Source organism: Suillus bovinus (assembly GCF_016758785.1).
Source record: "Suillus bovinus strain UH-Sbo-P2 chromosome Unknown EDB93scaffold_44, whole genome shotgun sequence".
NCBI lineage: Eukaryota > Fungi > Basidiomycota > Agaricomycetes > Boletales > Suillaceae > Suillus > Suillus bovinus.
The window spans coordinates 121,977-138,428 of record NW_024542100.1 but is presented as its reverse complement, the minus strand read 5'-3'; the positions used below and the strand labels follow the sequence as shown (position 1 = coordinate 138,428).

The 16,452-nt window shown below is 46.3% G+C and overlaps 3 protein-coding genes across 3 annotated transcripts; 1 reads left to right on the top strand and 2 right to left on the bottom strand.

The window, feature by feature from the left end:
* The first annotated feature begins 914 nt into the window (after positions 1-914).
* On the top strand, positions 915-1,832 carry EDB93DRAFT_603338 (uncharacterized protein). Its single transcript, XM_041456838.1, has 4 exons — positions 915-983; positions 1,036-1,125; positions 1,177-1,752; positions 1,802-1,832. Exons 1-3 carry the CDS (start codon positions 923-925, stop codon positions 1,521-1,523), a joined length of 498 nt encoding a protein of 165 aa, XP_041305846.1. The 5' UTR covers positions 915-922; the 3' UTR covers positions 1,524-1,752; positions 1,802-1,832.
* EDB93DRAFT_603472 (uncharacterized protein) lies at positions 1,800-3,505 on the bottom strand. Its single transcript, XM_041456840.1, has 4 exons — positions 3,462-3,505; positions 2,889-3,409; positions 2,390-2,836; positions 1,800-2,339 (listed from the first exon to the last, which is right to left on the bottom strand). Exons 2-4 carry the CDS (start codon positions 3,004-3,006, stop codon positions 2,017-2,019), a joined length of 888 nt encoding a protein of 295 aa, XP_041305845.1. The 5' UTR covers positions 3,007-3,409; positions 3,462-3,505; the 3' UTR covers positions 1,800-2,016.
* Positions 2,887-6,243, bottom strand: EDB93DRAFT_603411 (uncharacterized protein). Its single transcript, XM_041456839.1, has 13 exons — positions 5,976-6,243; positions 5,717-5,911; positions 5,549-5,663; positions 5,351-5,493; positions 4,744-5,300; positions 4,663-4,689; positions 4,204-4,615; positions 4,023-4,157; positions 3,786-3,973; positions 3,574-3,730; positions 3,462-3,523; positions 3,015-3,392; positions 2,887-2,956 (listed from the first exon to the last, which is right to left on the bottom strand). The coding sequence occupies exons 1-12, from the start codon at positions 6,097-6,099 to the stop codon at positions 3,336-3,338; spliced, it is 2,172 nt and encodes a 723-aa protein (XP_041305844.1). The 5' UTR covers positions 6,100-6,243; the 3' UTR covers positions 2,887-2,956; positions 3,015-3,335.
* Between the last annotated feature and the right edge of the window lie 10,209 nt (positions 6,244-16,452).

Below are 16,452 nucleotides of genomic sequence, written 5' to 3'. Positions count from 1 at the left end.
TTGTATTTACATGATTTGGACATGTACTTCTGGTGCCATCTGGCAGGACGGCGCAAGTCAGCACAAAAGGAAATCGCGATGGGAAGGGTTTAGATAAAGATTAGATCAATTGAACTTGCGAGGGTTTTGTCAGGTTCACTGACTGCGGTGATTTTGCAAGTTCATGACCCAGGTTGTTTGTTTCTATTGGTCCTTCCATGGTATTATGGACAGTGTCGTAGCATCAGGTGCGATGTTCCTTTCGTCGCGGAATGTGAGGATGTCGTGCACGTGATTATTTGGGTGACAGGGCACCATGTGGCATATAGGAACTTTCCCAAGTTCTACCTATAAGACTATGTTTCGTTGTTCCGGGCCCGTGCAGCGTGCATGCCAAAATTTGAAGATGAGTAACGAGATGACAAGCATGTTGAATTATGTAATACCTGTTACGAGTCGTACTCACTTCGGGGCAGACAATCTGCGTTGTGCTAACGATATTTTGAACTCATTTTTTTTCACAACTTAATTCAGATAAACAAAGCTACTAATAAGTGCCGCTCACCTTCGAATTCGAACATTACTAGAAGGTATGACACATCCGAATGCTGGGCTTTTTCATCGAGTACCGCCTCCAACAAGACATGGAAGTTCCGGAACTTAAAGTTCGTACCATGCCTATTTGTGACTTCACCCAACTTGATAACACAGTAATAGGGCTGCCTTACGAACCCATGATGAGGCATGACTGTCCTTCATGCTGCTGTGGTCTGCATGCTGGTTCGATGTTATGATCATACCCGATCAGGCTGTTGTGTTTCCCCGTCCAAGAATCTAGTCGAAGCAATTGTTACAGCAAGAGAAGGAACTGAAGTTTACACCAGTTGTTGGACGCCGAACTGAATTGATAACATAGAAGAACTTCTCAGGACTGCTCGGAACCATGATTGATTCGTTCAATATCCTGACCTGGGCTCTTACGATACGTCCGTATGTGATTGAAGGTATAAAAACTTTGTGACTTTGACATCAGATAATCATTCCTCTCGATTACAGTCATGCAGCCCTCACTCATCTTCAAGGCACTCCTTTCCTTTATCGTTATTGCGGCAGCATATCCTACACCATCGGGGATGAAGCTTTCTTGTAAGAACTTATACGTCACTCTGATGGCTGTGAAATTGACATGCAATGCAGCTTTGGCTAGGCGTGGCGGGCTTGGCTCTAACCTTGTTGGTTATTTGGACACTAGGTCCCCCAACGATGTCAGTCAACCTAGCATGCACAGCGGCCCTCTTAACAGCGACGTTAAATACTCGAACGCTCGGGCCCCCGACAATAGTCGCGACAGAAATCCTTCGAACACTCCTTCCGCTACTTCTAGTAATTCTAACTTCAGCAACTCTGCTAATAGCGATGCCGAGTACTTGAGCGTTCGGGCGCCCGGCGACGACACTAGTCACCCCAGTGACACCTCTAACTCTTCTAACACTGCCAATGGCAACGGCGATGAGAGCGATGGTGACGAGGATGTTAAATCGTGAATCGCGAGGAGTAAACCAGACGAAAGAGGGTCCGTGACTGTTGAGGGGCGAGGGATCATACAACGTGGTCAGCATCACGATCCATCCGTCCTGTATCTCTATTTTTCATTCACTATCATGATTGATACCCGTTTCCGCCCAAGTCATTCTACTTCTTAACCTTTTTTGATAGACTTTTTAGTATGACATTGTTTCCACTCAGTTTTTCGAACCAAGATTCGGGCCTGAGGTAAGCATGCTTGCTGCCACGTCTGCATATACTTACCAAATAATACAAGGTTCCGTTTTTCTGTTGTACAGTTGTAGTTTAGAAACCAAGTTCTTCCGCCCGATGTTATAACTTTGAAGGCCTAGAAACCAACAAACATGTTTATTTCATATCTACAAAGTACGTATGGCAAATCGGTACCGATCGATCTACACTAGTACAAGGTCGCCGAGACAGCAAGAATCAAATCCAAGTTATACAACAGTCTACCAATTTAAGAACTAATCAATCACTGAGGGATTCAGATGGAAGCTCTGCCTTTCCCGTCAATACAGCGATGCTCTGCACGAGTTGTTCAACCTGTGCGACAAGTGCACTAAGCCGGAGATCCTGTTCCACGAAGCGAGATTCCACCATCGCGGCCAGCGAGGAAAGCGAAGTAGTCTCATCCACGTTATTCAAAGGTTTGTCTGACGTTCCGATTCCCGTATCTTGAACTCGGTCTTTAATCTTGACCAGCCAGTGCTTATAAGGGTGATGAACTGTGACCACGTTGAACGCATCGTGAAATGCACAATCACCACATAAGGCAATGGGAGAATAGAGTTCTGCGGTAATCATTAAGCTTTGTGCCCCATTAGACGTATGGAAATCTGACCTGCACAGGTAATGCATACATAAAAGATGCCCTTCATCTTGACGCTGCATTCAGCGCAAGAATAGACATCCCCCTTCGCGACTGAGGCTCCAGCTATCTCCCCCAATGCTACTTCCGGATTCCTATTCAGCTTCTCATCACCTTCTCGCAAATCGACAGAGGTGGAAGAATCGTCGACTTGAATGGCTTCTGTCGGATGCGGAAGTTCAGTTCCATCTGATTGCGTTTGGGATTCGTCTTCTTGCACAGTCAATGGTGCTTCTGGTGGTGCTGCAGCGGGAATACAAGTGGATAAGAAATTCCTTGCATACCAACGGATTCTGCGGCAGCGACCATGAGATGTCGACATACGGAAAACAAGCATGTTGTGCGTTGACTTGTGGTCGGATGGGTATTTGTGATCTGAGACTGGCTGAGATTCACAATCTACACACACGTCATAGTCGTCTATGTAAACATTAGCAGTCTTGCACGAAAGGGTTATCTCAATAACACCCACCGCAGTCGCAGTCTACACAACGGTGAAGGACACCACTGACAAGGTAGTGGCATGCATCGCACTGACACCTAACATCCGGAAAGGCAGATATATGGAGAATCATAGATAGACAGAGCATGGACTCACTGGAACAATTGTCCACGCATGTGAAGTTCAGCGAATGAATTCCAGCGCTCGACGTCTGTGGGTGGTAGTTCTTGGGACAGGATGTTGAACCTTTCTTTGTCGGTCAACGATAGGTAAGGCGGGACATCGTAAGGGTAACCCCATGTATTGGACAGGTCGTTCATACACCGCAAACGGATATATTCGTCCATGATATCTTCAGGCTGCTGAACGGGACTAAATGCGACGAACTTGACAGGCCTTCCTATGCTTTCATTATTCTCTGCCAGACGGAAAGGACCAAGCTTCAATGCTGTTGAATCGATCTCCAGCTCGTCATCATCAAGCCCAAAATTGTGAGCTTCCCAGTATTCGGTGTCGTCTGTGGTTAATTCTGGACTATACCAAAAGTTGTACTACTCCCGAGGGATTACACCGGGAATTGATGTAAAGTTGCTGTCCACATACCAAGCCATGCGCATACCACGTGAATCTCGCTTTTGGATCATTGCCCTGCTGACGAAATGATTCTGTGATGGTAGAAGGAGCTAGCGCATCACAGTATAGCTTAGAAACGCACCTGCCAGTGAGTCCACGCGCAGAGACACCCCTTCCAAGATATTTTCCATCGTTTGAGTTGCAGACTCAAGCTCTCTCTCGACCAGAATTACTGTGCTTGCGAGTTTCATGATCTGCAAATGCCTCCTGATCACGAGGTAAAGTAAAGGTAGCAAGAACTGAACAAGCAGTGACTCGTGAGCATTCAGCACAATCGCCGAGCCAGCAACCCACGTTTTCGATGCGACCAGATCCAAAAAGTTTGATAGACTCTTTAGAGTCGATTTCATACTTGACAATGTTGAGCTTATCCGCCAATGTCTTCTCATGAGCTTCGCGGCGCCGAGCAATCAATTGTACGAGATCCAAGTCCGAATCCTCCGATCCAAGCTCTGCAAGAGAACGAACGAGTCTTTTGATACCTATCTGTTGTGTAAATGCCCTCGTCAACAGATCTGCAGAGCGACGCACCATCGATGACATATGAGTCCAAGTATGTGGCGATACACCTCCTGTTTTCTGGAAGTGCATCTGCTTGCGCATAGACCATGCTGTTTAAGACTTGTTCGATTCGTGAATGGTAGTATTGGCTATCCACTCTCCAGCCTTCACTGACATAAGCACTGGCTCAACCTGACGATAAAATACCTACCTGCAGCCCAGTATGCCAGTGCCTGTGGTAGAGTCCAACCGAAAGGCATCGCAGACGTGAAAGCATTCACCTCCCTTATGCTGACCAAGCCATTCGCATCGCCATCGAAGCCTTCAGATAAACTTGGGACGTAGAAGACGGACAAATATTTCAAGCACCATTTGTCTGCAGGATCGATAGTAGGAAGTTCTTGGTATGAAGGATCGACTACTGGAAGATCGCGGTCTTCTCCTTCTGAGTCGGACATGACAGAGACAGTGGGAGTTGGAGATGGAACTCGCAATACCAATGGCGAAGCATCTGACACGGCTTCTGGGGGTGAAGTATTATGACGGAGGCGGGAGAAACGGTTCACGTAATAATCATGGAGTTCTGCAATGAAGTACAATGTCTTGACACTGGTTGTCCATTTCTAGGTGATAATAAGTATGCACTTCAATCACGTCAACACAGACATACCATCTCTTTCCAGATATATCGGAGGTTCTAATCAAATTGGACGAGTTGGTGATGCATAAGGTTGAGTTTCTTAATCCTTACCGGATCCTTGACTCGTCGAAATCTGCTGTTGAAGGCCCACATGATGCGCGTTTCAGAATCCTTGATGGAATCTTTAATGTCGGATGTCTGTGCATCGAGCTTGAACATGAAGAGTGTGCGATTCTCATCAAGTAAGTCGCATAATGGAGCACGCAGTTCGTGAAGCAGCGATGCATCAAGGCGAGACGGCTCGCCGACTGATCCATTCGCAGAAGTGGTCTTTGAAGCAGGCTTGTTGACATCTTTGGTGGGAGCCTCAGCATGCGCTTTATTCTGTGAACGCCCTTCCCGTTGCTCGGCGATTTTCAGTAGCTCAACTAGTTTGTCTTCACTCTCCAAACATTTCTCCCTACCACCCCGCATTTGTACTTCTTTCTCGAATATTGCTTCGCGATCGGTTTGCGTCCGGATCAGCTTGTCCAGCTTATCAATGGCGATATCAACTCTCAAGGTTGTCCTGATATTTAAGGCGAGTTGGAGATCCTGCGTACGCTGGGAAAAGCTGTTGCAAACTCTCAGGAACTCGCTCGCCCAATGGGATGATCTGAAGAATTTCACTGGGAATGCGATTCCGTAAATGAAACACTCAAGAATGAGGGAAACTAACCCATGAATTTGGACTTGTAGTATTTGTCGATGGCATTTCCGCAATCCTCGATGTCTTTCTTGATGCCGTCCAGGACACGATCCAATCGCCCCCGAATGTCGCCGTGAGGTCCTACGATGGCAAGATCCCTAGTATCCTTAAGTCTACCATTGAATTTAGTCAGCAAAGGTCATTCAAAACTGGCATCAGATGACGAACTGAAGAAGTATGGTCATCATGTCAGATGCTTGAGCTAACATCAATCCAACTCTACGATCATTGTCTCTTCTTGTTAGCTCAAGATTCACGACAGCCTTGAAAGCGAGTATAGCCACTGCGATTTATCCAAGTATTAGCTGAGGCAGAGATATCAACAAGTGAACACACCACCAACAAACGGGTGAACCTGTTGCAGAACATCCAGGGCCTCCATCACCTTCTTTGCCTCTCCCAGAAAGTTACCCATATTCTTCTTCGAGAGGTCCGTGACCATCGCGTCAGACGCCGAGTTGATGGCTGCATTCTGGGTGTAGAAATCGTACGCCGATTCAGCTTCTTGAACAGTCTGGGCGACACAGTCCTCTACAGGATGACATAGAAATTTGAATACCACCTCGCTTACCGGGACAGCTTGTGAATGACGAACCTGCCTGATCCCACTTGTCGAGCTTTCTAACAGAGGTCGAGTTTAACTTTGAGGTAGCATCATCCAATGCCTTCTGCGTTCGTTCAATGGTAACGTCGGATATAACTTTTTCTGTGCGATTCATGGGGACTGTGCAGCAGGGAAAGTGCTCCTGAAGAATTCAAGGGAAAAGACTGCGGCGATAACCATATCAGAACCAGCTGATTAACGAAAGAGCTTATTAGTCGATTATCCCCATAGTGCCCGAAACCTTGTTTGATAGTCTATTATGTAACGAGGAACGAGTGTAGGAACAGAATTAAGTCTTTGCGCAAGCGTCGGAAGCAGTACGAACCTTCTGACTTCGTACTGTGACGTCGCGCCGTATCGTCTCAGTCGTCCTCAACGACAACGTTCTTCCTCCTTTTCTTTTCTACATTCCTTCTGCTCTTTCTATCACTCTCAGAAACACCCAGTCAATTTCTCAAAACACACTCTCAGCAAACACTCCAAATTCACCCGGCCTACCATGGAACGCATCTTAGCGGACCCAGCGCTGGAAGCGCAGCCCAATTTCGAGTCAGCAGCGTACGCGGGATGGCTCAATGCCCTTGTGGCAGGGGGCATAGCCAGAGAAGATGCACTCGAGCAAATGGCTGTGGGCTGGAGACTCGAGCGCCAGGAGCGCATCCTCCTTTGGCAGCAACAGAATGAGGAAGACGCCCGCACCTTGCAAGAGCAGCTAGAGCGCGAGAGAGCCGAAAAAGAGGCTGAGGAACAGTTAGAGAGACGCGAAGCTGAGAAGAAAAAGCCCAAGATTAACGATTTTGATGATGGGGCCGTTGTCGCAGACGTTATCATACCTCGCCCATCCCAGTATGCCATCCAAAAGGTCAAGAACATGGAGTACGTAGAATTATGGTACTTCAGTCCTGACGGTTGCCACGAGGCTGCCACCACCTCTAGGTCCACATCAGACTCAGATGATGCTTTTGGCTTCGCCAAAGTGGATGGTATGGTCGCCCTCAAGACGATAGCGTCTTTCAAAGCTTCTCAGAAGGCTCTACAGGACCACGACCTATCTTGGCGGCAATTCGACCTCGCAAAGACCAGCTTTCTCGTTCACATTGAAAAGAACAATTGGCCGCAAAAGCATCAGCAGGCTTTAGCGTTATTTTTCACGCTCATTACCAACCATGAGCATCGCATGCGTCCGCGAGGAGAAAAGGCTCTGCTTCGCTACGTGGGATTTGTGCGCCGTGAATGGCATGATCGCTTAGCGCAAGACCAAGGGTTCAATATTGGTTTATTCAATAATGCCCTGTACAACTCGATATCCGACGATGTCTGGGAGGCCGAACGAGATGAAGGTCTCAAAATGGTGCGTAGCGCATTACCCACCAACATTCAATCACTGACCAAATTCTTTTATATATTCAATCTCACGTCGGAAACGAACCCCGCTGGCTGTCTAAATGCTTTCACTCTTGGCTGTCCTTGCTTTTGGGGTACAATTCCCCATCTGCTATCCATGTGCTATTGCATATATGACTTCGTCTTTTGTCTTCCGCTCTCCCTTGCTTGCGCTCTCTACGCTGTCGCTCCATCTACCCTCATGCTAACTCAAACTCCCGCTTTCACTGTGTCCCTCTCAAACACTTAACCGCTGCTTCGCTTACACCCACACTGCTTTCGTACTTTCCTGTATACCATGGCTTAACAAAATCTTTGCTTTCATATAATTGTTCGAATCCTGGCTTACTCGAATCCTTTCATGCTCGCTCTATTGCACTCAGTTGCAACATTCGCTCACAGTTCCCAACACTTCTTCCCGTTCTCGGGGGAGAGATGTGAGTTCCAGCCGAAATGGGCACGCAGAGACAGTACCTCTTGTGAATGATGGCCGCTATCACCCATACCGCCCTGCTAACCAAATGGCGAAAAAACCGCAGAAGTTGCAGCAGTTTTTTCCAGCGGGCGCAGGCCAAACCAGCCCATCAGCCTGCGCCCTCTGCCTTGGCCGATTCCGTCACCCCATCCACAAATGTGCATCCGAGTTCCTATGGGACAAACGAACCAAAACTCGATGTCGTCGAAACGCAGAGGGTCATTTGGTCAATCCAGAGGGCCTCGAAATCTGCTACGACTGGCAGAGACCCAAGGGATGCACCAATCCCTCTCGAGCTCACGTGCACGAATGTTCGGGGTGCGGAGCAAAGGATCACGGAGCTCAAGACTGTCCTCAAAGCGAGAGCATCTAATGCTATCACTCCCTATAGGCCCGAGGCCTGGCTGCAGCTTCTCATTTCGTCAAATCTCATACGTAAATATGCACATATTCCGAATGGTTTTCGCTTCGGTTTCATGGGCAGTGTCCCAACCATATCTCAAACTTATATCCCACCTAATAGCCCCTCGCTACATGCACATTTTGACGCTTTTGCTGCTATTTGTCACAACCCAATAACGAATTAACGCTGGGCAGAGACTAGGACTCAAACAAAGGTTATCGGACAAGAGAGGACGATGAGCAAGTACGTCTTGGATTGCTACAGTTGTAGATACAAGAGGTTTGAACTAAGGAACTATCGACCAAGACATGCTACCTATATACAACTATTGAGACGGAGATTGAAACTGAGTTACAACTACTAGCCAATCATAAAAAGAGAAAGGGAATCGTACCATAGAACATTGTAGAATATTAAAGAAGCATCACGTGACCATATCTTATCTTATCGTATCTAATCTAATCTATTCACAATCAAAGAACTCGTCTTCTTCATCAGTCACATTGAAGACACGTGTTGTGGGCGCTAAAGGTATTTCGGGAATGATAGACGCTTTCAAGGTAGGGTTAGGGTTTGGTTTAGGCACTGTATATTGACGCTTAGGAAGATTCAGGAAAGAATAATGGTTTGTTAAAGGTACTCGTGACATTACCCCCTCTCTAAGGTGAGTGCCATCACGAACGAATGAAGGTCGGATATTCTTTTCTCTCCATCGTTTGAAATCTTCCGTGAACAGTATTGAGCCTTTGATTCTTCGGTATTTTCCGGCTGCGGCCGTGGGATTTTTCTTATGGAACTCCGCTAAAGGAATTGGAGCGTTCTTCAAATTCTCTTCTGGCTCCCAAGATGACTCTTCCTTCGGGTATCCTTCCCATTTCACTAGGTATTGCAGCTTTCCTCGGAACAATCGGCTATCTAGTACTTCTTCTACAGCAAATTCTTCCCGATCGTCAATCAATTCTGGAGGTGGTCGGTTGGGAGGAGGATGAGGAATCAATCGAGATGCGTGATATGGCGTAAGTAATTCTACATGGAAAACCGGGTGGATCTGATATTTTTCCGGCAATTTCAATTTGTAGTTCACTTCACCGATCTTCTCTAGTATTTCGAAGGGACCTAGACGACGATCTGACAGTTTTTGACTCGGACGACGTTGTTTAAGATTTTTTGCGTCAAGCCAGACCTTGTCTCCTATCTTATACTGAGGTGCTTCTTTTACTCCTTTGTCGTAGAAACGCTTCATGCGCTCATTGACCATCTTAAGAGTATTTTCGGCATCATCTCTCGCTTCTTTCATTTGATCGACCCTCTCATCTGCGGCGGGAATTACGGACATAGAGTTTGGATGAATCGTGAAATCTGGGTTATACCCGTAGAGGACTTTAAACGGACTGTGACCGGTTACTGTGACTGCATTATTGTGTGAAAACTCTGCTATCGGCAGCCAAGATACCCAATCATTCTGTCTGTATGACGTGAACATGCGCAAATATTGTTCGACTTCTTGGTTTACGCGTTCAGTCTGTCCATCGGTTCTGGGATGATAGGAGGTCGATGCAGACCATTTTGTTCCTAATCTCTTTGACATTTGTCCCATGAACTTCGATATGAACTGAGCTCCTCTATCTGAAATCACTTTCTTCGGTGTTCCATGATGTTTCCATACATTCTTCAGAAATAGCTCGGAAATACCCTTCGAGTCTACGTCTTTGGTGGTGGGAATGAAGTGCGCTTGTTTCGAAAATCGATCAACGACTACGAATATGCTATCACACCCTTCACTCTTCGGCAAATCCACTATTAGGTCACAGGTGATTGTCTGCCAAGGTCCTTCTGGAACTTCATTTGGCTGTAAAGGTCCCGTTGGTCTACTCGGAAGCACTTTCGTTTGTTTGCACCTATCGCAACCATCTACATAATCGTGGACATACTTCGTCATTGAAGGCCACCAATAGTTTCTGGAAATCAATTCTAAGGTCTTAGCTCGTCCAGGATGTCCAGCCGGTGGAGAGTCGTGAAACAACTCCAATATTTCTCGGCGGATCTCTTTGTCATTTGGAACGTAAACTAATCCTCGGAATAACACCAATCCATCCTCCACATTCCATTCTTCGATTCCTCTACGCAATTGAACCGGTGCTGCTTTTAGCGTTTCTAATGCTTTAGCGACTTCAGGCTCTCGTTCTGTGCATTTTCGTATCTTTTGAAGTAATTGTTTTTCTCCATGCACCAAAACTTGACCTCTTTTAGCAGCTTTTACGGTAAAGAATTCCGGTTTCAAAAGGATGCGATCTGAGTTATCGTTTTCTACCCCCCCTCTATGGTCTGATCTCCGAGAAAGACGGTCTGCTTTGTCATTAACCACACCAGGCTTGTGTTGGAGTGTAAATTCGTACTCCGCTAGGAAAAGACTCCATCTAGCTTGCCTTCTGGTCAACTTTTGACTCGTCATGAAATATTCAAGGTTCTTATGATCTGTCCATATCTCAACCGGGTGAGGTGCTCCCTGCACATAGTGTCTCCACTCCTCCAACGCTCTAATGATCGCTAATAACTCCTTATCATGAATGTCGTAATTTCTTTCCGCATCATTCATTGACTTAGAGTAATATGCTACTGGATGCCATAATCCATCTTCCATCAGTTGAGAGAGAACCGCTCCTGTTGCGTAATCAGAAGCATCGGTCTCTATTTTCTTTTTCTTCTCAACATCTGGCATGACTAGAACGGGTGCTTCTGTGAAACGTTTCTTAAGTTCATCAAAAGCTTTCTGTTGTTTTTCCGTCCAGTCCCATTTGACATCCTTTCTTAGCAGATCATTCATTGGTCTGGCTATATCTGAGAATCCAAGTATGAATCTTCGATAGAAGTTGGCAAAGCCCATAAATGCTTGGATATCCTTTACGCATTTGGGAACAGGCCATTTTAATACTCCTTCTACTTTCACAGGATCCATTGACACATTGCCTTCTTCCACGATTAATCCGAGGAACTCGACTTTAGACTGTTCGAAGCTACATTTCTCAGGCTTCAAGAACAGGTCATTCTCCTTCAACCGTTTTAGGACTTCTCGTACCACCTTTCGGTGCTGCTCCCTATTTCCATTCGTAAAGACCATTATATCATCAATGTAGACGACTACTGTTTTGCCATCTATTAGGTCTCTCAGAATTTCATTCATCATAGTTTGGAAGGTTGCAGGCGAGTTCGTGAGTCCAAAATACATCACGGTCGGTTCGTGGTGACCAAACGGCGTTTTGAAGGCCGCCTTCCACTCATCTCCTTCTTTCATGCGAATATTGTTGTATCCCCATCGTACATCCATCTTGGAGTACATCGTGGCACCAGTTAAAGCATCAATTAAATCTTGAGATCTCGGTAGCGGATATGCATTTTTCACCGTTTTCTCATTGAGCTTTCTATAGTCCATTACTGGTCTTAACTTGCCATCTTTTTTGGCCACAAAGAAGAAAGGTGCTGCTACTGGAGATTGTGAATTTCTGATTCGTCCTAGTGCAGTTTCGGTTTTCAACCATTCCTTCAGTGTATCCATCTCTTTGGGTGACAACGGATAAGGTTTCGCATTTGGCGGAAGATCGCCCTCGTCTTTAAGATCTATCGCATGATCCCACTTCTTTCTTTCAGGGAAGCGCTTAGATTCTTCTTCTGAGAAAACTCCCAGGTAATCATGAAGCCAGTCCGGTACCATTTCTTCTACCGACTGCTTCTTCTTAGTAGCTTCTTCTGCTACTTTCTGCTCCGTGGCAACCGAGGCTTTATAACGAATCCATAGTCTCTCTGGACTCTCTTCGTCTTCTATTTCCTCAACCGTCGCCCTTTTCATCGACATATCTTCTTCTTCCTCGTCTTCATCGTCCGTAGGAATCAGATCAGGTACATCATCTATCTTTTTTTGTTCTTTTTTCTTTTCTTTCTTTTTTAGTTTTCTTTCTTTTTTAGTTTCACATTTTACAGGGCATCGAGAAAGTGCAAATCGTCCTGCATTCCAGTCAATCTCTGGATTATGATATCTTAGCCAATCTATGCCGATAATAACATCATCGCTTCCTAAGTCTGTAACCATGAAGGCTGCTTTCTCTTCTTCATGATCACCAATCTTTAGACCTAGTTCTGCAAAATGAGTCATTGATCCAGCGGCATTTAGCGATCCATCAATGTTCCTGACTGAAATAGGCCTTAATAATTTACGGCATTTCACACTGTTCTTCTCGACAAACTTCTCACTGATAAATAATGTTGATGCACCGCAATCCACAAGTGCTTTTACGTCTGCTTGTCGGTTCTTTCCTTTCAACGTTATCGGAATATAAAAATGCTCAGATTTGGATCTAATATGTACTTCTGATACATCTTGGAACGTAGATAGGATAGAGAAACGATTGTTCGGGTCTAGGTCTGCAGACTTTGACTTCAACCCCTTTAAAAATCCTTGCCTTTGTTAGAAGCGATCCAATCTGTGAACCACTTCGGCGCGGAATTTTCTTCGACAACAGCAGCCGCTTTGACTTGCGCTTTTGGCGCACCTTTACAGTTTCTTGCTATGTGGCCTTGTTCTCCACAGCGGTAGCAGGTGAAAGCGCCAGGCTTTCCTTGGGGTTTGGGAGATCCCCTCTGCTTGCCAGAGTCCACATCCATAGCGTCACTGTCTTTGCTAGGACCAGCCTGCCTTGGGTTATTGAAGGTTCTTGGGGTTTCCTTGTTAGGGGTCCACCAATTACTCTTCTTCTTTTCAGCATCTAGCTCTTCATAGTTACGTCCAATCTGTATGGAGTAATCGATGAGCTTCTTAAGGGTGTCTTTCTCAGACGCTGGAATATGAGCGAGTTGCTCTTTGATCCGGGTTTGTAGACCAGATCGGAATTTGAGGCGGAGGTCGTAGTCGGAGTATTTAGTGAGTGCAGCCTTCTGCTTGAAAGCTGCTGCGTATTCAGGCACTGATGAAGATCCTTGCTTTAGGGTTTCCAACTCCCTGATAGCTTTTCCTTCTCTGTCGTCTTGGCCCCACATGGTCTCGAATTCTTTCGTCCAATCCTCAAAGGATATTGGCTTGGAATCAAGCTCAATGACATATTTCTGCGCCCATTTAGCAGCAGATCCTTTAAGGAAAGACAGGGCAGTTGTAATCTTCTGCCTGTCTGTGATCAGTGGCCATTGTGACATGTATAGCGCCAACTGAGTCGTGTAGACTTCTATGGAGATCGAATCTTTGTCTCCAGTGAATTCTGTGGGCTTCGACAATTTGACTTGCGAAGTGTTCGGGGATTGTGCGAATCTCTCCAGCTTCTTCTTCAGTTCCTCTATTTGTGTGCTTTGGGCCCTGATTTGAAGTTGTTGAGTCGCGTTCTGTGCACTGAGAGTATTGTTGTGGTTGAGGAGTTCTTGTGTCCTCACGTACAGGTCGTGTGTTGCCATGGTAATGGCATTCTGTACATAGTTGGTGAATTCCACTGGCATAACTATGCCTTGTGGTTGTGGTCCCTGAGGTCCTTGTTCTTGGGGTTCTTGGGGGTTCTCAGGTCCCATTTCTGTTTCGTTGACTTCAGCCATAGTGCCAGGTGCGTTCTGGAATCCGATTCACTAATGACTGTTGAAGAGCGGGTCGTAACGGCTCTTCCGGATAGGAAAGATGATGAAAGGGGAGAAAGAAAAAGGATATGTAAAATGGAAAGCTAAAGGGGTCCCCAGTACTAACTGGATCAACCTCGTCCTTTAGGGTCAAAGGGTTCTTTAGTCAACCCGACTGACACTTCCCTAATTACTAACTAAAAAGAAGTACGTAAAGCTATGCTTTGTTAAGTGGGAAAAACACTGTGTGCTTCGTGTGTGCTACTTCTCAGTCACCGAAAAGGTACAGGTCTAGGACAAGTTATCACTCTTCCAGCCGAAGCTTACAAGTGCGAGTCTCACTAGAATCCCGTATCTAAATCCTCGTGGTAACGATGGTAGGACTATCCGCAGATGCGACAGTTCCACTAGACTTAACGAAAGGTTCTACGTATGTATGAAGAAAGGTGTAGGTATGAAAGCAACTATAGTAACGTTGAGCAGGCAGGGTCTTGGGCCAGCACTCAAAGTTGTAGCGAGACACCTAATGTCGTCAACACCTCCGTATACTGGCGGCTGCAATGTAAGGCAGGGCCTGGTATAGGACTACTAACTACAAAAGACTATTCGTGAAAAGCTCAAGCGAGCAAAAGGATGGGTTTCAGAAAAAGTGATCGCGACTGTTTAGGTCGGGCAATGGAAAATGTGTAATGATGATGAGATGTGTGCGAGCGGTGTGCAAAGAGTCGGAGTCTCCTATAGTTCAAACCTAATGTCACAACCCAATAACGAATTAACGCTGGGCAGAGACTAGGACTCAAACAAAGGTTATCGGACAAGAGAGGACGATGAGCAAGTACGTCTTGGATTGCTACAGTTGTAGATACAAGAGGTTTGAACTAAGGAACTATCGACCAAGACATGCTACCTATATACAACTATTGAGACGGAGATTGAAACTGAGTTACAACTACTAGCCAATCATAAAAAGAGAAAGGGAATCGTACCATAGAACATTGTAGAATATTAAAGAAGCATCACGTGACCATATCTTATCTTATCGTATCTAATCTAATCTATTCACAATCAAAGAACTCGTCTTCTTCATCAGTCACATTGAAGACACGTGTTGTGGGCGCTAAAGGTATTTCGGGAATGATAGACGCTTTCAAGGTAGGGTTAGGGTTTGGTTTAGGCACTGTATATTGACGCTTAGGAAGATTCAGGAAAGAATAATGGTTTGTTAAAGGTACTCGTGACACTATTCTGGACCGTGAATATTCCACTGGTCGTTATATCGGACCTATATCTAAATTGGAGACTGAAGAACTCATCGGTCCTTTCCAGACAGCCCCACTCTCCATGGTTCCTAAGCCAGGAAAGCCAGGAAAATTCCGCCTTGTACAAAACCTCTCGTTCCCGCTTCGTCCATCAGCCACTATATCATCCATTAATTCCTCTATCGACTCTAACTTATATCCGTGCACATGGGGTACAGCATCGACGATCTGTCTACTCATCTGGTCTCTCCCCCCAGGATCTCAGGCAGCCGTTCGTGACGTGGCCGAAGCCTACCGCACAGTACCTCTTCATCCTTCTCAATGGCCGGGCCTGGTTGTCAGGACAGGAGAAGACAGCTTCGCCATTGATTCTAGCTTTTGTTTCGGGTTCTCGGCATCAGCAGGAACCTATGGCGAGGTCGCAGATGCTGGCGCAGACATATTCCGATCACAAGGAATTGGCCCGATATCCAAATGGGTGGACGATCACCTATTCATTCGGATTCTGCGAGAGCACCTTGCTAGCTACAATAACCTGCGCAAATCTCGTGCCGCTATCATTGCACGAAATGGTGGCATGCTCATTGAAGGAGGTCGAAAATGGTATCGGGGTTCAACTATGCCTGACGACAGAATTGAAGAGTTTGATGAAGACTGTTCGTTTCCCATCATTGATCTCTCAACAGCCTCCCCACGATCCCCAGAAGATGCTCGCTTCACATTTTGCTTTGACGACATCAACCGCCTATCCAAAATTCTCGGAATACCCTGGGAGCTGGCAAAAGACATCCTTTTCTCGTCATGTGCCCCCTTTATTGGCTTCCTCTGGGACATCGAGTCGCATTCTGTCTCGATCCCACAGAGCAAGAAGGAGAAGTACGTGGCAGCTATCAAAGAATGGGAGATTTGATCTTCACACACGCTACGGGAAGTCCAGGAGCTTTATGGGAAGCTCTTACATGCTTCTCTGGTCCTCCCAGCAGGAAGAGCTTACCTCGTTTCTCTCGAGACCATGCTATCCATTTTTCACGACCGTCCGCACATGCCTCGTTCCCCCCCCCAAGCACACAGGTGATGACCTCCGGTGGTGGAAAGCCAGCCTCTCACAATCACTCGTCTCTCGGCCAATCCCAGGGCCCGTCGAAATCATTGACCCCTCGGCTTACTCAGACGCTAGCTCAGGCACTGGTATCGCGATTTGGATCAATGGCAGATGGCGAGCGTGGCATCTCCTCCCAGGCTGGAAAGCCGAAGACAGAGACATTGGCTGGGCAGAGGCAGTCGGCATGGAATTCCTCATTATTGCACTCCTCGGTTTATGCCCAACGGGCAGCTGCATCAAAATATTCGGGGACAACCGGG